General features: G+C 38.0%; 2 protein-coding genes and 2 non-coding genes across 9 annotated transcripts; 2 read left to right on the forward strand and 2 right to left on the reverse strand.

Moving 5' to 3' along the window:
• The first annotated feature begins 278 nt into the window (after positions 1 to 278).
• On the forward strand, positions 279 to 408 carry LOC121263889. The gene has a single exon (XR_005940375.1). It is a non-coding gene; the product is annotated as a small nucleolar RNA snoR80 (small nucleolar RNA).
• Positions 409 to 4,143: 3,735 nt separating this feature from the next.
• On the reverse strand, positions 4,144 to 8,234 carry LOC121262929 (transcription initiation factor TFIID subunit 4b-like). 5 transcript variants are annotated; one of them, XM_041165632.1, is made up of 10 exons: positions 8,037 to 8,234; positions 6,379 to 7,110; positions 6,055 to 6,167; positions 5,834 to 5,921; positions 5,592 to 5,727; positions 5,410 to 5,465; positions 5,279 to 5,335; positions 5,059 to 5,199; positions 4,846 to 4,911; positions 4,144 to 4,759 (listed from the first exon to the last, which is right to left on the reverse strand). In XM_041165632.1, the coding sequence occupies exons 2-10, from the start codon at positions 6,787 to 6,789 to the stop codon at positions 4,379 to 4,381; spliced, it is 1,449 nt and encodes a 482-aa protein (XP_041021566.1). In that variant the 5' UTR covers positions 6,790 to 7,110; positions 8,037 to 8,234; the 3' UTR covers positions 4,144 to 4,378. The 5 variants fall into 5 exon arrangements, with proteins under 5 accessions (XP_041021566.1, XP_041021567.1, XP_041021565.1 ...); XM_041165633.1 differs by having other exon boundaries at positions 5,309 to 5,335; positions 6,379 to 7,124; XM_041165631.1 differs by having other exon boundaries at positions 6,379 to 7,124.
• Positions 8,235 to 17,357: 9,123 nt separating this feature from the next.
• Positions 17,358 to 17,430, reverse strand: TRNAA-CGC. The gene has a single exon. It is a non-coding gene; the product is annotated as a tRNA-Ala (tRNA).
• A 214-nt stretch (positions 17,431 to 17,644) lies between these two features.
• LOC121263186 lies at positions 17,645 to 19,675 on the forward strand. 2 transcript variants are annotated; one of them, XR_005940192.1, is made up of 4 exons: positions 17,645 to 18,108; positions 18,849 to 18,916; positions 19,041 to 19,491; positions 19,537 to 19,673. XR_005940192.1 is itself a non-coding variant. In XM_041166013.1 (3 exons), the coding sequence occupies exons 1-3, from the start codon at positions 18,006 to 18,008 to the stop codon at positions 19,257 to 19,259; spliced, it is 390 nt and encodes a 129-aa protein (XP_041021947.1). In that variant the 5' UTR covers positions 17,645 to 18,005; the 3' UTR covers positions 19,260 to 19,675. The 2 variants fall into 2 exon arrangements, 1 of the variants encoding a protein (XP_041021947.1); XM_041166013.1 differs by having other exon boundaries at positions 19,041 to 19,675.
• Positions 19,676 to 19,904: the final 229 nt, after the last annotated feature.

A 19,904-nucleotide genomic window follows, 5' to 3' on the forward strand; every position in this document is an offset into this window, starting at 1 on the left:
GCATTGTTACTTCAAGCTAGAGTAAAACATATTTACAGTACAAGTAAAAATGAAGTGCAAAATGATGTTGGCATCACCCTTTTCGAGTAAACTTCCATTTTCTTCCTGTAGCATATCAAGCTGCAGTGGAATTGATACCTCAATTGCAAAGGCTAATTGACAACCTGCTCATTGTCCAAAACTACAAAGACTTTTTTCTGTTTGCTATACAATACTTGGTTTTCTATCATTTTGTTGTTATTGTTTGCTCTCTCCTTTCATGTAAGCATGTTTTAGGGTGTATTTATGTGTATATGTAGTAGTATATGTATGTGGGTAATGGCTTGGACGCTACATATAACGTTTGTGACTATCCCAATCGATGGTTTCTTTCAATGCCATTTGATCCTGGAAACACCACATATATTATTTGTTATCATCGTTAAGACACTTCTGACTCCACAACCAAAAACAGAGTTTACTTTGTTGTTCTTTGCAAAACAGATGAGGAATAAAATGTGTTTGCTGTTCTTCTTTGCAAAACAAAACACGAAGTTTAGTTTTGTTGCTGTTTTGCAAAGTTGCTGTTTTTCTTTGCAAAGCAGAACAAGAAGTTGATTTCTTTGCTGTTTTTCTACATATTTTTCTACATATTTCTTTGCATACCAGCTTATCCAAACAAATTGATGATGTAATATTTGTTGTTTTGTGGGATTTATGGACAGTTGGTAATTTTTGACTTGAATGAGACTGTGTTGTTGGACTTCAATGGGACTGTGGGACTCTTTTGTATGGGCCTATTTTGTATTTGCACTTAGTTTGGGACTGTGTTGCTAGACTATTTATGGGACTGTGTTGCTAAATTTGAATGTGACTCTTTTGTATTTGCACTAAGTTTGGACTCTGGTTTGTGTATGGTTTGTGTATGGCTTGTGTATGGTTATGTTTTAGCATAGAAGGACACACATACTCCACTGATGTAGTATTATGGAGATGCATAATATGGTTATGTTTTGGACTAAGTTTGGACTCTGCCATGACAACCTTGTTGGTTGTTTTTTTGACTTCACATTTCTCTCATTGCTAGAATCTTCAACAAGATTTGGTTCTTGTTGGGTTTGTTTTTTTTGTGAATGATTGGTGTCTGTTTGGTGTATAAATACTGCCATTTATATTGGATAGTCCTAGAAAAGTGGCTGTAGGTGGTTGTTTGATGCAGTTTAGTGGTGAATCAAGTGTCTTATTGTATTATAGTGGAGCTCTTATTTGTTTCTTTTGTGCTGTTTATTTGATGTCCATAAATTGTGTCTTCATTATTTTTTGCATTTATTTGAGCAAAGTCTTGTAACAGGTCTCTATCTCTCTCTCACACAATTTTGATGTCCATATCTGCATGATTCATTGTGAGATTTGATTGCACTTGCAATTTTATAGGAAGTGATATTATAATAGATGTGGTTAAATACCTCGGTTAATATTAGTATGAAATGTTAATATTAGGTTGAGAAAACAAATAGTTGGGAAACAATAATTTTAAGTAAAATGTAAATTATTAATTAATATATGAAGTGTATTTGCAAAATTTAAAAAAAAAAATTGTAAAATATTATTAAAATATATAATATTATATTATTATTTTGATTTTAAGATGGCTAGTCTAATGTAGATTCACCTAGCCAAAAGTTAAAGCTATAGTCAAAACCAGTGTTTTAAATTTGGTACCGTACCGGCCGGTAAGGTCGAAATTTTTCGTTTCGGCCGTCCGGCCGGTACAGGTACTATACCTGTTCCGTACCGCCCAAAATACCGGCCTCAATTTCGGTCTGTACCGGCCTATATTTCGGCCGGTACCGACCGATATTTCGGCCTGTGTTTTTTTTTTTTTTTCAAACTACAAGCTTATTTTTTAACTCCCAATTCAGACTAGACTATTTATAATTTATATATATATGTATTTGTATATAATTTATTTATATATAGACTATTATTTTAGAATATAATTTTTATATATATTTATATATAATTTATTTATAGATTGACTATCCCGAAACGTTATCCCGAAACGCTATCCCGAAACGGTACCGGTACTGAAATATTTCATTCCAGTGCCTTGACCGGTACGGCGTCCGGTACGGTATTCAAAACATTGGTCAAAACTTAAACTTCTAGCTAAAATTTGAACTTGTCAATGGCTAGGCCATTGCCAATGCTCTAAGTTGTGTGTGAGTTGGGACGTATGGGAAAAAGAGCTAGAAATTTACCAGAATTGTTCCGAACCCTTCTCGGGTAGACGTTATGGACATTAATGGCTTTGCTTAGTTTAGAAGGAACAAAGAATGACTTGCCATCATCGGGTCACCAGATCTCGATTGGTCCGTATTTAAGAAGGAAGTGATTGATGCTCCACGGAATGATCATTTGGGGACCGGGGTTGTCTGTTGAAGTGAATGAGGGTGAGGTGTGGTTACTCTGAATGTTGTGGTTATAAATTTAGAAAGAGAAACACTACTTTGCCCACCCATTTGTACCGGTCTATTTGACCGTTTGGCAAAAATTTTTTTTTTTTACTTAATGATTAAGGAAGTGATTTTAAGTATATTGGTATATATATATTTTTTAAATATTTAAATGTATTAAAAAATGTGAAAAGGAAAAAGGAAAAAAAAAAATTTTGCACTGGGCAGTCGGGGCGGCATAGTAACCACACCCATGTAGAAAAATTTTAGTACTCGCGAGTCGGTTCTATACCATACACCTATTGAAATAAAAAAAATAAAATAAAAAAATTCTACTTAACATATGTGTGGTATAAGACTACTCTGTAGAATAACTCATAAATCTACGTCCAAAAAAAAATAAAAATAGAACTACATAAAACCCTTCAATAAAAGTTTAAAATAATTAAAGAAAAACACAATCGAAAAAATAAATTAAAAAAATGTGATTTGTGTAAATTCAATCAGGACTGATGTGAAAAACCTAATTTACACCAGTCCGCGATTGAAATTATTTTCTTGCTAAAATTAAGCAATTGCTGTAACTTCTTCGGATTTTCTTCTCGTTCAGCTAAATTGCAAACCTGATTAGTATACGCGTATATATATACCATCTAAAACAAAAAATGATAGATACCATATCCATCCTACTTTTATTATATTGCATTAATGTGACATCATCTATAATACTTGGATTAGTATTTTTTTCTTTTTTCTTTTTTGTGTAAAGAGAAATTCAAAGGTTAAAGAACAATGTTACATCAACATAATGGACTGAAAGTGAAGTTAGAAGTATAGAATATTGCATATCTTTTTAATAAGAGAATATTGCATATCACAGCGTCGCCACTCAGAGGGGGGGGGGGGTGGAGCTTCGTCTCCTCCTCCTCTCCGATCGCCCAGCCGTAGTTTATAGGTTTTTTTTCTAATTTTTTTGAACCTTTTCCGACGATAGTAACTAGTTGTTCCGATCTGCTGCTTGCTGACCTTTTTCGACCGCCACGTGCCTCTCCATTAGTCTCCCCAGCCGCCGATCTGTTGGACGAAGGTAGAAATCTGTCCAGATTAGTGGCACGTATGGCTCACGCACGGCTTACAGTAAGCGTAGGTCCCACGGGCCACCACACCAGAAGGGGTTTCTAGCCGTCACGCGCGGCACCACAGTGGCCAGCGACCTCGGATCTTTCAGACTCGCCTGCTCCTTTCTTGCTTAGTGTGGCGTGTGCCTTACACGCGCCACTGCCGTCAGTGGCGGCCTTTTGCCGGTGTATTGGATCTTCTAGTTGTTGTTCTCTTATGTTCCTGCTTTCTAAAACCAGCGATCAAGATGATATGGTCTTGATAGTTTCTTACAGTTGGACCAGATCAACAAAATGCAACGCACCCCTCTCGACTACGACGTTTAGTCGTAGGTTTATAGTCTGTTTATCAGACTATGTCAAAATCGCTTTTCAACGGCATCCCCCTGTGAGACTGGGTTATCAAGCCTTTGACTTACTCCTTTTTTTTTTTTTATCTTTATTTTTATTTTTATTTTGGTGCTACTTTTGTTTGTTTTGGGAAGATTGTTGGGGACTCCCACCCCACTGAATCTTGTATCACTGTAACCGCTTAGTTTATCTATGCTATCTTAACTTGTCAAAAAAAACAAAAAAGAATATTGCATATCTACTCAAACAAATTCTAAAGTTTGAAATATTAAAGGGGGAAAAAACACAAGATACCATCTTCTAGTTAGGAGGTCACAATCAATATACTTTTCCGGTCGATGGTCATATTCTCTCTGCCGAACTTCAAAATGACTTCAAAAGAGAGATTACTTCAACACCAGCATATACTTGCATTCCAAACAGAAACGCTGATTAGACGCTAACAGCTGAAAAACGAACGTCTTTGCACCTGCTTCACTTACTCAACGATGCCATCAGAGCGATTCTCTCATATAGACTTGACCTAGACATCTGGGGTTCCCTTTCCAGGACTGCAATTACATCCTTAATGGAGATGTTTCGAGCCACCTTAGTTTGAGGCACAATAATTTGGTTCCTTCCAGATTTTTTAACAGCCCCTGCTTTTCGGGGAGGGGGAACAGATGTTGACAGAGGCTTGCAACTCGCATCTTTGCCTGGCTGAGAGCCAGATGCATTCATCCCTCCTTCACATTTCTGCCGGGCTTGCTCAGCCATAAGTTGCCATCTTGACAGCATGTCATCTCCTCCAACAGCAGCGAGGGCAGCCAGATTTGCAGCCGTTGTCCTCGTTTTGTCATCCTCCTCTTTGTTTGCCTGCACCAAAGCACATAATCAAAATTTTGGACATTTGGTTGAGTTGTTAATATACAATGGCTAGCAAATTGAATTATACTGCATACCTTAATGGATTTAGCACGACCTTCATCTTTATCCTTCTCGCCATCAAGTCCATTATTACCCTCAGGCTGCATTGGGAGATTATATAATAATTATCAAAAGCATAGAGAAATGGATACAGAATAAAGATTTTGTGTGCTTTATGATATGCACATATAAAGATTCATACTCTTAAGACCTCAGTTTATCATCTCATATAATGCAGCGGCACTCACTTCATCAAGTCTTCGAAGCCTCTCTGCTTCAGCCTGTTTTTTCTCCCATTTCTCCCTAGCCTTCTTGTTCATTGTCATTATTTGATGTCGAACATCTGAGGTGATAACAGTTCGGTGTCTTGGTTTCTCAATATCATCCCGCTATAGAGATCCAATATTCAGAGCTATTTAATTACAGATAACCCAAGTCAGAAGTGGGAGAAGGAAAAATAAAACTTGCCTGTTTTGACAGTCTGATCAGATTACTTAATAGTCCACGCACTCTTTCCTCCACACACTGAAGATTTAGTTGTGCATGAGAACGCGTGTAAGCCTCAATAAAGAAAAAGGACCAAGTAGCTAACATCTCACCAATGACAAGCATCGCTCCACATCATTACTTATACTCTTCAAGCCACATTTGGCCACTGCCATACAGAGAATACAGCCAAAATCTCAATATCCCCAATTTTTGTTGACAAGCAGTCAAAGGGCATACAGATAAAAAAATGGTGGCACCTCTCTAAAGAATAGGTATTCACTAGAGTACTAACCGATCTCTGCCAATTTTTTCTGGAGGGCTGCTTTCTGCAAAATCAATCTTTCTTCCTCTTCTTGCACAACTCTTCGAGATGCTTCTGAAACTTGACTATCCTCCTTGGTCACAGAAAATAACTGTTCTTCCTCTTCCTATTTAAGAGCAAAATATCAGGAGGGTTTTGAGGACATCTGCTTAACTCTGATTATTTATTTAGCTTAACCAATAGGTAGAGCTGAAAGTGGGAAAATAGCATACCCTCAGATTTACTCCACTGACAGCAGTGACATCATTTAGTTGTTCAATGCTTTGATCCGAAACGGCCATGGATACTTTTTGCTTCTTACTGTAGGGTATCAGATAAACCATACATGAACAAAGAATTCAATAAAAAGGTTGCTATGGGGGATGGCAGAATCACTTTGAAAGCATTGATAGTCATCCTCAGGCTGTAAAACAACAGAAAAAGAGTTATCCACCTTGGCAGAGGTTGTGATGAACCAAGCGTATCAAGTGGTTTCTTCTGGCCAATAGAAGGCTTTTTGGAAGGTGTTCTTGCAGGAGAGGCTGCAGATGTGATGCGAGATCCTAACTGATAAAATGTAAAAGAAAAAGATTTTTTTTATAAGTAATTGAATATTTTATTGAAAACCGCAAAAGATGTAGCCCAAGTACACAATGTATACAAGAGGAACACCTAGTTAGAAATAGAAAAAAGATATGAGAAAAGTCATGGAAACTCAGCTCATTAAGATCTATAGTGGTAGCCCATTAATTAAAAAAAACACAAAACTCAAGATTGCCGGGACATAGGGATCTGACTGTGTCGGCAGACCCATCCTCGAAGGATGCTTTTCTAAAGCTTCATCCATGTAAATTCCAGAAGCTACATTTTCCTGTTCAAGCTGTGCAGCATAATGAGAAGACAATCCATGTAGATGAAGAAAATGGGGCCTGTGCTGCTCCTCAGTTACCTGATCAAGTGATTCCTGTTTTACACCGGCCGTTGATGGTGAAGGGGTAGAACTTTGTTCTTTATTTGTGGATGATTGCCGAGGAACCAGAATATGTTGTGATGTTGAACTGTTTGCCAAGTGAGAAACAGATCCACCCTGAACTCTCTTTAGATCATTGATAGAGTTTTGCCTTTGAAACTTAGGTGTGCCCATTGTGTTAATGCCCTGTGTTGTCCCATTTAACTGAGTTGAACTCATGATCTCATGCTGTGAGATTTTCCTTACTTGTGCATCATGAGGTTGTGGTTTGACAGATGATGTCAAAGAATTGACATTTGTCCCAGAATATGGGTGAAAATTACCACCAGTATTTCCATAAATGGGAGGAAAGTGCAAATGCTGTTGCTGCTGCTTATTGAGTCCTTGAGTAGGAATTGAGGACCGCTCCCCTTCTTGATTGATAGTGCTCTCACTGGAAGAAGACACTCGACTTGCTAGTGCTCAGAGAGAATCTGACTGGCCATTCACCTCTTGAGGTTTCTGCACATTATTTTCTATAGTTGGATAGCTTGAATCAGCCTGCAGTTGGACAGCTGAAGAGGTAACATGAAGATACGCAAAAGAGCTAGCACCCTTCTGAGGAGGTTGTGCAAATGAGTGGAAATCACTGACTTGTCTGGAACTAGACCAGAACAGTCTGTCATCTACTTATTCCTATCATATATTAAGCAAAAGATGTCCATTTTGCAAATAATTTTTAATCCAGTTCCGAAGGGTCCCTGCAACATCAACTTTTTTTGGGGGGGGGGTGGTTCCCTGTGACAGCAGCATCTTCAAAACTTTGGATGGCGATTTAGCACAAAATTAAGAACAGAGTTCACACCGACTGGAACTCTAGAACGTCCTGTGAGATGCACAATTACAAAAGGTGCATCCTTTGCTTCTATAGTTTACTTATTATTTAGATTTCTTAAAGCCTGAATTTCCCTTTAAAAGCAATCAGTGGATGGGAAAAAAATGCTAAAAGATTCTTGAACATGACTTCTTTCAAAACCAACAGCTAAACACAGGCAGAGCATATTTCATCCGCATCATAGAATATTCTAAACTTATGTAGTTCTTAATTAACGTGATATTCATTTAATAGTCCACCATAGACGATGCCCGCGACGGCCTTCAATTTATATCAGTGATCCGCAATTTTTATGGTTTTTCGGAAACTATTTTTTGTGTGTGTCGGTAGAACTCTGGGATAATTCTTTTTTGATAAGTGAACTCTGGAATAATTCTAAGCAAACATTAATCATATTCAATTCCTCTGATAACATGTGCTGATGGATATTTGAGCAATCTTGGATGATTTTCTTTAAAAAAAAATAAAAAGGAACCAAATATTCATGTATACAGCGCATCGTAACCTGAAATTTTATGAATTACACTACGAATTAAGAACCTGGGAAAATTGCATAGCATACAAGAGAATTTGAGAAACCGAGAGAACGCACCTTTATCTGAATCAAAGTTGTGAGAAGTGGAGGCATCTCCGCCTATGTCTCTGTTTAGGGCAGCCTGGAGCGCCTCCACGTCCGCCCCCGAATGCATACTCTCGTCCTGCGGTGCATATCCAAATTTCAACAGAAGTAGAGAATCTAAACTCAAAATTTCAAAATTCCAGAGCAAGCGAGAGAGAGAGAGAGAGAGAGATTAGTCACGAATGTGATTTTCTGCTCTATATAAAATTCTCATTTCATTAGAATTCTTCTAAATATTAATTTTCAGTCATGGTATGATATTGTCATTGAAGTATCATTAATAATAATTAGTTTTTAATTACTAGGTATTATTAATTTTTTTAATAATGTGAAACTGCTGGATGAGTGTGAAATTATTATCTTTTGAATAATATTATATATTATTTTTTTATCCTATTTTCAAAAATTACCAATTAGATTAACTCTTATTTTCTTAAAATAGAAAAATTCAAAGATTGATAAAATAAAAACAAGAAAAATATATATTAAATAATAAAGCATAAAACTTATCCAAAAACTAAAGCCTTAAAAATGCCAAAAAGTGAAAAATAAATTTAGAAAAGTAAAATTAAGAAATTAAAAACAAAAAACAAAATACATTAAATATTTATGCAAATCCAAAGCGGAAGGGAGGATTTCCCCTTGCTGGAAGGTATTTTTTTTTCTAGAATAAATCTTCACTCACCAGGTCCCGATGCAATTTATTTATATAGTGATTAAAAAAATATTTTTTAAAAAATATTAAAGATTTGAAAAAATGAAAAAATAATTTTTTTTTTAATTTTTAATTTTTATAATTTGCGGTAGCCATCCTCATGCTAGCACGGCTCTTATTTTATTTTATTTTTGTAATCATTTTCTTGTTTTCTGTTTAAATCTTTATAGGTTTTATTTTAATCTTGAAGGGAATTTTAAATTTTGGCTATTCTTAATTTTAATTTGTTATCTAATTTGCAATTTTCTTATTTTTTTCTGGTATGCCGTACAGCTGAAGGTTGGCTGCATCGATGCTTGCGTTTAGGTCCAGTTTGGATTCATAATCTATCTCAACTCATTTCAACCCATCTCACTATTATTTATTACTATTCATCAACTTTTAAATCTCATTATTATTTACAACTATGTCATTCTTCCTCGAACCTTAGTTTTCGTTTTTTTTTCAAGAAATACTTTAGAGCAAATAATTTTTATAAATAAATTTATATGATTTGATGTGATATGTTATATTATAAAATTATTTTTATTATAAAATAGATAAGATTATTGTAACACCCCGTATTTTAGTGTATTTTTACTGAAGGAATTATTTTTATGTAATTAAAATAATTTCTCTTATTTTAAATTGGTTGGATTTTTAGTGAGTTTATTTCTATGATTTTAATTGGTGGAAATTAATTTTTATGTGCTTTCTTAATATTTATTTATTGTTGTGCATTTAAATTGTTTTTCATATTTAATTAATTACCGTGGGATTTAATTATTTCAATTTGACTTTACCATTACGTTTAAATTATTTCATTTAACTTGTGGTTTTAAAATCGTTTCCGTTGGATCATTTTCGTCACCCAAGTTATGAGGATTGGACCTCATTTCTTTTCCCTCTATTTTTTCTTTTCCTTTTCTTTTCTTTTCTTTCTTTTCTTTTTTTTTCTTTTCTTTTTTTCCTCCTTATTTCCCCTCCCCCGCGCGCGGACCCAGCTCCCTCTCACTCTCTCTCTCGCCGTGCATCCATCTCTCCCCCAGCCCGCCGCCGTGCGCCGGCGGTGGTCGACACCGCCCGGCTCCCCAGCTTCCCCAGCCACCGGCGACGCCACACCTCCGTTTCCAGCTCCATTCGCGCCGCCGTTAGCCACCACGAGCCCATTCAAGCCGCGGCGTCACTTTCGTTCCAGCGCCGCCGTCGCGCCACCTCCGGCCACCATCTTCCTACCACTTCATCCCCGGCCTCTTGGCAACCCATTGGACCCAACCCCAGCTCCGATCCGTCACCGGTGAAGCCCCACCAAGTCCATCTCCGATTTGCACTTTTCGGGCCTAAAACCGCCCCTTGCGCCGCCACCCACGGCAAACCACCACCACCACTAGTTTCACCGACCTCCCTAGGCCCTACCCTATCAATCTTGGGTCTTCGTTTGTCCTCGTTGGAAAGTTGGTAATTGTGACCCACGGCCACAGTGTATTTTACACTGTGGTGTTGCTCAAACGTCGCTTTTTTCAACTTCGCAATTCTCGGAAAATTATTATATTGCACTGTAAGTATTTCTTCAAAGAACTTTCGTAATTTAAATGTATTTTTGCACTAACCCATTTCACTGTGTTTTTGGCATGCCGGACTGAGTCCGAGGAGTTCGGGGGTCGGATGGATTTGTGATTGGAGTTGTTTGGTTGATTTGGTTGATTGGATATTTGTTGTTGATGGGTTGTTTGGATATTGTGTTGGTACATGTGCATTTCATTATTTCATGCATGATCATGATTGTAAAAGAAAACTGGGTTTTCGTGTATTGCATTCATGTTCATGTGCTTTGAAAAGCTATGATTTTATGTGAGAATAATTTTGGTGCGTGTGTATCACGACCCCAAGCCGAGATGGGGCATTAACTCGGTGGAGCTCCTCTGGTTACTCGGGAGCGGAATATACTGAGTAACGTCCCCTGGATTGTCGCCGGGCGACAATGGGATCGGACGAGATGGTCTCGTGCCGACTCCGTGGTCCTTCTGCTGGCGGGGACTAGAGGATGTCTGGCCACGTACGCGCTGGGCGCGGAACTGGGCATCGCTCGTTGCGTAGTGTGAGTGCTTGGCCACGTACGCGCTGGGCGCGGAACTGAGCACCGCTGCGAAGCCAGGACGTGCGGATGGTCCATAGGGGAGACCATGGTGCATATGGAAATAATGCATGGTGCATTTGGTATTAATGCACTATTTTCTGGGAAAATAGTGCGAGTTGATTTTTTTGGGTAAATCATTTTCTGGGAAAATGTTTTACGGATATTTTGGGCCAAATGGGATTTTGGCGTGTGTTGGAAAATTATCATTTTCGGGAAAAATAATGTTTTGTGGAAAATGCATGTTTTCATGTGCATGCATGTTAGTTGCATTTAATACATTTTGTATTATATTGTTGTTTGGGTTATACTTACCTGCGAGACCATTTTGTGGTGTCGCAGATTTTGATGCTGAGGAGGAGGAGGGCGAGCCGGAGGAGACGGCTCCGCCTGAGGAGTGATCTGGGATCACTCGTTTGTAGCTTTAAACTATTGTAAATTATTTTATGGATGACTGTATAACTGCTATTTAAATCTTTACTGTTGTTTGATTGTAATTAAATTCTGGTACTTAGTTGACTATCCGCTGCGTTATTTTATTTGAACACTGTTGCATTTACACACACTGGCACTTCGTTGGGATGTGTGACCGTGTTGTCACCATCCTGGCGTCTCGATCCCTGTGTATTTTTATAAGGGGGATTGGGGCGCCACAGGTGGTATCAGAGCAGTTCGGCTCTGGGTAAAACCACATGTCCCTTAGGATAGTACCAGAAAATTATTTTTATTATTATTTTAAAATAATAAAATTTTTGTTTAAGTGGTGTAAGTTAAGTTATTTATTTTATATTATGAGTTTATTACTATTTTATTTTATGTTAATTGATGTTAATTGACGTTATTTGTTTTTATTGTTTTAATTAGTGTTTACCTTTGGTTGAGTATGGTTTTATTGGCTTTGTTTATTTTATTGTATAATAATTCTGTTGTTTATTTATTTTATTGTATAATAATTTTGTTGTTTATTTATTTATTTGTATGTCATTTTAATTTAATTGTTTTATCTTATGGCGGATTATTTTATTGTTATATTTATTTTATGGTGATCTACTTCATTGGTTTTATGCATTTTGTCGTATGTTATTTTATTTATGAAATTTTATTTTATTTTGTTTTGTTCGAAATTGAAAGGTGGGTTAAGGGTTATGTTATGACAGGAAGATGGTACGACTGAGAAGGCCATTGTTAGGCTTAAACATTGGTATAGTAGGCCTGAACTCTTGGTGATTGGTTGTTTTAATATCAAGGCTTGAACATCAGGGTCTGGGTGAACTCTTTGGATTAGGTACTCAAGTTGCTGCTAAGGAGGGGAATAGTTTTTAATTGCTTAGGATAATTGAGGATTTAGGTTCCGTAGAATTTAGGTAATGAGTCTTTGAGGTAGGGGGTTGTAAGTTCAACGAATGTCAATGTTAGATTTATGAGAAGTTCATCTAAGGTTTGTGGCCCCATAGTTTTTTTTGAAAATAAGTTAATGGGATTTAAGCTGGTAGGTTCAACAAGCAATTAAGAGATTTCTTAGACTAGAAGTTTTTGATCTTGCCGACCTCGATAAGCAATTTGATAACATTTGGGGTTTTAGAATTTACAAGTTTTATAAGGCGAATGTTTTAGATTTGAGTTCATCGATCTTGAGGATTTCAGGAAATGATTTATATCTGGGTTAAGGTTTTAGAATTGCAGAGTTGAATGGCTGAATTAAAATAGGATTGATTTGAGTTGAGTTACTGATATGAGAATTTTTAGGGGAGAATTTCTTTGGAGATGGAAGATATTGATCTAGTTCGGTTAATAATTATTTTTAGCATGAGGTTACAGTGTCAGGTTGAGGATTTAATTTATACCAATTTTAAGGATAATAGATGGTGACGATTTAAGAAATGATTCTTATTGATTTCGAGGATATAGGTTTAGTGATGGAAATGGTAATGAGGATCACTTGCACGTTTGGAGGATTATTGGTTTTGGCTAAGGGTGCGTAAGATTGATGTATAGTAGTGGTGAGTGGTTATGGATTTCGGAGAGTATAGGTCCTAGTCTCATTTTGGTTTGAAAGAAGTGGTTTTGGTAGGTGTGGAAGAGGAGTCGACACAATAGTAGTAATTCAAGAGACCTTGGCTTGGAGTTTTTGGTGAGTCGATCGAAGTGTGCAATTGAAGTGGGTTACTCAATGAATCATGGTTGGGAATAGTTGTTGTGATTATCTTCAGGAATTAATTGTGACTTGAGGTTACCTAGGAATTTAAATTTTAAGGTTATACTTTCTTTTGGAGTTTGAGCATCTAGTTGGTTGAATGAAGGACATTGTTATTTAACTTGAAGAGAGATTGATGGGATGTCACGTATGGTATATGATAAGATCTTGGAAGTTGAAGTTTAGACGTTAGCGATGAATGATATGATCAAGTATGTGAGTTAATAAAGCATTAGGATCCTTGGGTGCTTTGCAATGGCTTTTGGTAGATTGAAGATTTGATCAGTATGGTTTGCCCTGAGGTTAATAGTGATGTGCTATTGAAGGAACTAGTTGTGTTAATACTAGCTTATTGGAGTAGAAATAGGTGGGCGAGTTACCGAGGAAGTTTTGTTAATGTTTTGGTGAAGTCAATGGTGGTTCGTTGTGAGTTTAGTCACCGTTAGATTAGATGATGTTTAGAATGTAGATGGTGAGCTTTCGGGTTTAGGTTGTTAGGTAGAAGTCTCTAGGCACTCTTTTTGATTCGCTAGGTTGGAATTGAGTCTTTTAAAGTATGTTTCTTATCTTAGAGGAGATGAGTGTATTTTGGGTTGAGGTTGTTTATTTTCAATTTGGGATGCTGAGGTTGTTTGATATTGGGTTTCTGTCTTTGATCATGGTTGTATTTTATAGAATTTGATTTTGATCAAGGCAGCAGAAGTTAATTGAGGAATTTGAGTTATAACTTGTGGTTTGGGAGAGAGAGTGTTTTTTCTACCAAATTATGATAAGGGTTTTGGTTAGTAGGAATGGAGCCACCTTGTACTCTTGGTGTTAGTTTCATGAGGACGTAAGTTTTATGCATGTGGCGAATATCTGAGTGCGCAGCAGAAGCGTGGTATTTTTGTTGTAGTCAGGAGTTCAAATTGTGCTGATTTGAAGAATTAACGGTGACTTGAATTTTGAGAAGATATTTGTAATTGGAGATTAATCATTTGGTTGTGCAATTTGTTATTGATGGTTAACATTGGAAGTGGCTATTAGGTTTCCAATAGTAGAATTCAATAAAGGTTTAGAAGTTGGAGCATAGGAGTTGATTGCAGTTGGCACATATTATTGTAAGGGCTTTTGATCATTGGAATTTATTGGATGTTGTATTAAGGTTCTCGAGGAAATGAGATTTTTGGATAGCAGTCACTCTAGGAATACTGGTCGTGATGTGTCATTGGGGGACTAAAACGAGTATATTGGATATTGCCATGTTCATTGAGAAATGTACCACGTGCCGTCTAGTTAAGGTTGAGCATCAAGGTAGACTTCAACCTCTCCCTATTCCAGGGTGGAAGTGGGATGATATTTCTATGGATTTTGTGGTAGAGTTGCCGAGGACTCCTAGTGGGAAGAACTCAATTTGGGCGATTGTTGATGTCTAAGATATGTTGGTCATTTTCAGATCGTAGAGAAGGTTGCGCTTGTTGCTTATAGAGTGGCCTTGCCGGACTATTTTGGCGGTATGTTCTTAGTCTGCTCTTAGTTGAATCTTATTCCTGTCTTAGTCTTAATGTTGACCTTGCCAATTTCGAGGACGAAATTTTATTTAAGGGGGGAGGATGTAACACCCCGTATTTTAGTGTATTTTTACTGAAGGAATTATTTTTATGTAATTAAAATAATTTCTCTTATTTTAAATTGGTTGGATTTTTAGTGAGTTTATTTCTATGATTTTAATTGGTGGAAATTAATTTTTATGTGCTTTCTTAATATTTATTTATTGTTGTGCATTTAAATTGTTTTTCATATTTAATTAATTACCGTGGGATTTAATTATTTCAATTTGACTTTACCATTACGTTTAAATTATTTCATTTAACTTGTGGTTTTAAAATCGTTTCCGTTGGATCATTTTCGTCACCCAAGTTATGAGGATTGGACCTCATTTCTTTTCCCTCTATTTTTTCTTTTCCTTTTCTTTTCTTTTCTTTCTTTTCTTTTTTTTTCTTTTCTTTTTTTCCTCCTTATTTCCCTCCCCCGCGCGCGGACCCAGCTCCCTCTCACTCTCTCTCTCGCCGTGCATCCATCTCTCCCCCAGCCCGCCGCCGTGCGCCGGCGGTGGTCGACACCGCCCGGCTCCCCAGCTTCCCCAGCCACCGGCGACGCCACACCTCCGTTTCCAGCTCCATTCGCGCCGCCGTTAGCCACCACGAGCCCATTCAAGCCGCGGCGTCACTTTCGTTCCAGCGCCGCCGTCGCGCCACCTCCGGCCACCATCTTCCTACCACTTCATCCCCGGCCTCTTGGCAACCCATTGGACCCAACCCCAGCTCCGATCCGTCACCGGTGAAGCCCCACCAAGTCCATCTCCGATTTGCACTTTTCGGGCCTAAAACCGCCCCTTGCGCCGCCACCCACGGCAAACCACCACCACCACTAGTTTCACCGACCTCCCTAGGCCCTACCCTATCAATCTTGGGTCTTCGTTTGTCCTCGTTGGAAAGTTGGTAATTGTGACCCACGGCCACAGTGTATTTTACACTGTGGTGTTGCTCAAACGTCGCTTTTTTCAACTTCGCAATTCTCGGAAAATTATTATATTGCACTGTAAGTATTTCTTCAAAGAACTTTCGTAATTTAAATGTATTTTTGCACTAACCCATTTCACTGTGTTTTTGGCATGCCGGACTGAGTCCGAGGAGTTCGGGGGTCGGATGGATTTGTGATTGGAGTTGTTTGGTTGATTTGGTTGATTGGATATTTGTTGTTGATGGGTTGTTTGGATATTGTGTTGGTACATGTGCATTTCATTATTTCATGCATGATCATGATTGTAAAAGAAAACTGGGTTTTCGTGTATTGCATTCATGTTCATGTGCTTTGAAAAGCTATGATTTTATGTGAGAATAATTTTGGTGCGTGTGTATCACGACCCCAAGCCGAGATGGGGCATTAACTCGGTGGAGCTCCTCTGGTTACTCGGGAGCGGAATATACTGAGTAACGTCCCCTGGATTGTCGCCGGGCGACAATGGGATCGGACGAGATGGTCTCGTGCCGACTCCGTGGTCCTTCTGCTGGCGGGGACTAGAGGATGTCTGGCCACGTACGCGCTGGGCGCGGAACTGGGCATCGCTCGTTGCGTAGTGTGAGTGCTTGGCCACGTACGCGCTGGGCGCGGAACTGAGCACCGCTGCGAAGCCAGGACGTGCGGATGGTCCATAGGGGAGACCATGGTGCATATGGAAATAATGCATGGTGCATTTGGTATTAATGCACTATTTTCTGGGAAAATAGTGCGAGTTGATTTTTTGGGTAAATCATTTTCTGGGAAAATGTTTTACGGATATTTTGGGCCAAATGGGATTTTGGCGTGTGTTGGAAAATTATCATTTTCGGGAAAAATAATGTTTTGTGGAAAATGCATGTTTTCATGTGCATGCATGTTAGTTGCATTTAATACATTTTGTATTATATTGTTGTTTGGGTTATACTTACCTGCGAGACCATTTTGTGGTGTCGCAGATTTTGATGCTGAGGAGGAGGAGGGCGAGCCGGAGGAGACGGCTCCGCCTGAGGAGTGATCTGGGATCACTCGTTTGTAGCTTTAAACTATTGTAAATTATTTTATGGATGACTGTATAACTGCTATTTAAATCTTTACTGTTGTTTGATTGTAATTAAATTCTGGTACTTAGTTGACTATCCGCTGCGTTATTTTATTTGAACACTGTTGCATTTACACACACTGGCACTTCGTTGGGATGTGTGACCGTGTTGTCACCATCCTGGCGTCTCGATCCCTGTGTATTTTTATAAGGGGATTGGGGGCGCCACAATTATGATCTCTCCTTGCTTCTCCCTCAAATCTTCTAGGCCTTTTTATTTTCGAAAAATGTTTTAATCTTAAAAAGATTCTACAAAAATAAATGTATAAATTGATGTAACTTGATATGATACGTTAAATCTAATATATTACATTATCCCATCTTAATTTATTTGATTTCTAGGTAACTCTTAACACTTTTTTTTGTATATATATTTATTTTGCGGTGCCAAATTCATAAAATTCAAACACAAAAATCAGACTTGTAACCCATTCTCAACAGCTTAAACGCGGGTTTGTTTCTAAGATGCCATCTTTGCTTGCAATCCCATGCTCCGATACCTCTCTTCTTTACGGTAGGAAAAAAGAAAAAGCCCGAAGCAACGAGGGCGTCCGCCCATCATTCAACATTTCTAAAGTGGCGCTGCGCCGCTCCGCTCCGCATGAAAAGTTAAAAAATATGGAGAAGTAGGATGGAGGTGCGGGGAATCGAACCCCGTGCCTCTCGCATGCGAAGCGAGCGCTCTACCATATGAGCTACACCCCCTTGTCTGTGACTTCCAATAGGCTGAAAACACAAATTTTATGGAAGTACGAGTGGTGTAGTTTTATCAGAGGTGCGAGGGCTTTTCTGTCAGCAAGAATGAGAACCGCAAAGACGTGCCCAACGGCTCTCATTCCACCACGACTCGGCGCAATTAAAGTCGCTGCATTCCCCACTGTTTCTGCAACAACTATCAAACAAAGGCAATAACTCCTCTCTGTGCATCTTCACGGCAATGAAAGACAAAGGAAATCCTTATGACATGGTCTCCTTTATTTATTTCTCACTTGCTGCTGCTCCTATTTAAAAGCACGCATACATATTACTACATTTTCAGTGTCTTTAAGCGGTTCTTTCGTCCTTTTACTCCACGGATTTTCTGGTGGACTTTGGAGTTCTCTCAATCTATAGGTGAAGAAAGCCCGTTATACTAGTCTACTTTTTGGAGTGGGCTAAGTAGCTTAAAAAGGGGGAGTTTTTAGTACGTAGTCCTTAAGCCATTGGAGCACTTTTTTCTGAGTTCATTCTCATTTGGTATTTTCTGGTGTGTTGGAATCACTTAGTAGTAGTTGGACATTATGAAGGTTTCTGGGTTATGCGTCTTGTTCTTGGCACTGGGGACAGATTTCTTGCTTCTCAACTTCTCGAGTGGTATAAGTACTGGTTCCTTTATTATTCCCGGTACGCACTTTCCCTATGTGTTACTTCTATTTTTCTGCATTGTTCTGTTTCTTTGTTGCTGAAATTTTGGTGTCATTTTATGATCATGATTTCATTGATGCTTTTGTCTCTTGTTTATTTGTTTTGGTCCCCAGGCCACTTTACAATGCAATGCCATGCTATTATTGTATTCTCGTTGTTCATTTCGATGGCTGCATTTCCTGTTCTGCATGACAAAAGAATCTATTTGGTCTTTTATAATTTAAACTTGGACAAAGATTTTTATGATTCGTATTATTAGCCGGAGATCAATCATGAATGAATCGGATGGAACACTCTTTCTATTATTAATGACGACAGATGGGTTCAATTAACCATAGAGTTGTTTGCACCGGCCGGCTGCAATATATGGACTATCATGATTATCAGTTCCATCTGTTTCATTTCGCTATTGTTTAAAGATGCATATTTTTTAGTGCTAAAAAAAAGACGTATTTTTTTTTTTTTTTTTTTTTTTTACCATTGTCTCTGTCAGATTTCCAACATGTAATTAGTTTGATGATAATGCATGTATAAAACATCAACGTTAATCACTGGCTATAATTGGAACTATGAACATGATGATCATAACCTACTAGCCTGGCCTTTCAATGGACAGCAGGAGGTAATAATGATCTGTGTTAAAAGATTGGATCTCATTTCTCCTCATCTTACCATGCACTTTAAATGCTGACAATATATATATTTCGATTTTATTCCAGAAATGGTCTTCGCCCAACATGCTGGCGGCGATGCTATGCCATTGACCACAGCGAGTAGGAGGCTGAAGGTGCATTCACTGTAACTCTTGGGCTCGGAAATCCTCTTGACGTAATCAATGTTTCGGGCACAGATTTTTTTTTTTTTTTTTTCACTGAAATTATGGGATCTGTTCTTTTTCGAAAAAAATGCAGGAAAATGGCCATAATTCGCGCTCTGAGAAGAAGCACCGCCAAATAGGTGATGTAAATCTGGATGATTACCATCCCATGATCCAGTACCAAATTCAAAGGCTTCCTTCAAACCTGGACCTATCGAACACGGGACTCCTCTCATGCCATTTATTCCAAGACCTTCGCGGCCTCCTACCCCTCCTGAAACTGGAGGATTTGCATAGCCTACTCACGATCTAGATCTGTTCTTCAACAGTGGATATGCATGTAGTGAGAAGTATGAAAAAAAATGAAGAACCTTGCGCGCAACTTAATCATATACTCTCGTTGTTTCTCTGTATTTATCAATCATGTAGTTGTCTTCTTTCATCCTCTCAAAATATGATTGTCACCTTGATCTTTTCACTTTAATTATTCTATTTAGAGCAATCACTTTAGAGATGATAAAGTATTGAAGTTGGTTTAATGTGATGTTATTTTCTAGAAAACTCTTCATATTATGTTTAAGTTTACTAAGTTTAGTCTTTACTATTATTAGCTATTCTTGGAAGTTGTCTTTCTGATTTAAAGAAGTTGTGAGTCTCAATGTAAACATATATATCAGATTAATGAGAAATGAAGGGGTAGAACATTTAGAATCAATCTTCACGTTGTAGATTGAAGTTTCTCTAAAAACCTCCTATGTTTTCCTTCTGTTTTTATCAACAATTGGCATCAAAGCAAACCAGGTTGATCTGAACTATCGTCAATGGCTGCCTTTGGGGCAACAACATCAGTTCCTATCTTTAGTGGTGAGAACTACAACTATTGGAGCATAAAGATGAAGAATTTTTTCTTATCTCAGGATCTCTGAGATGTGGTAGAAAAAGGAGTTGCAGTTCCTTC

The sequence above is a fragment of the Juglans microcarpa x Juglans regia genome, chromosome 4S, assembly GCF_004785595.1.
Source record: "Juglans microcarpa x Juglans regia isolate MS1-56 chromosome 4S, Jm3101_v1.0, whole genome shotgun sequence".
Classification (NCBI taxonomy): Eukaryota; Viridiplantae; Streptophyta; class Magnoliopsida; order Fagales; family Juglandaceae; genus Juglans; species Juglans microcarpa x Juglans regia.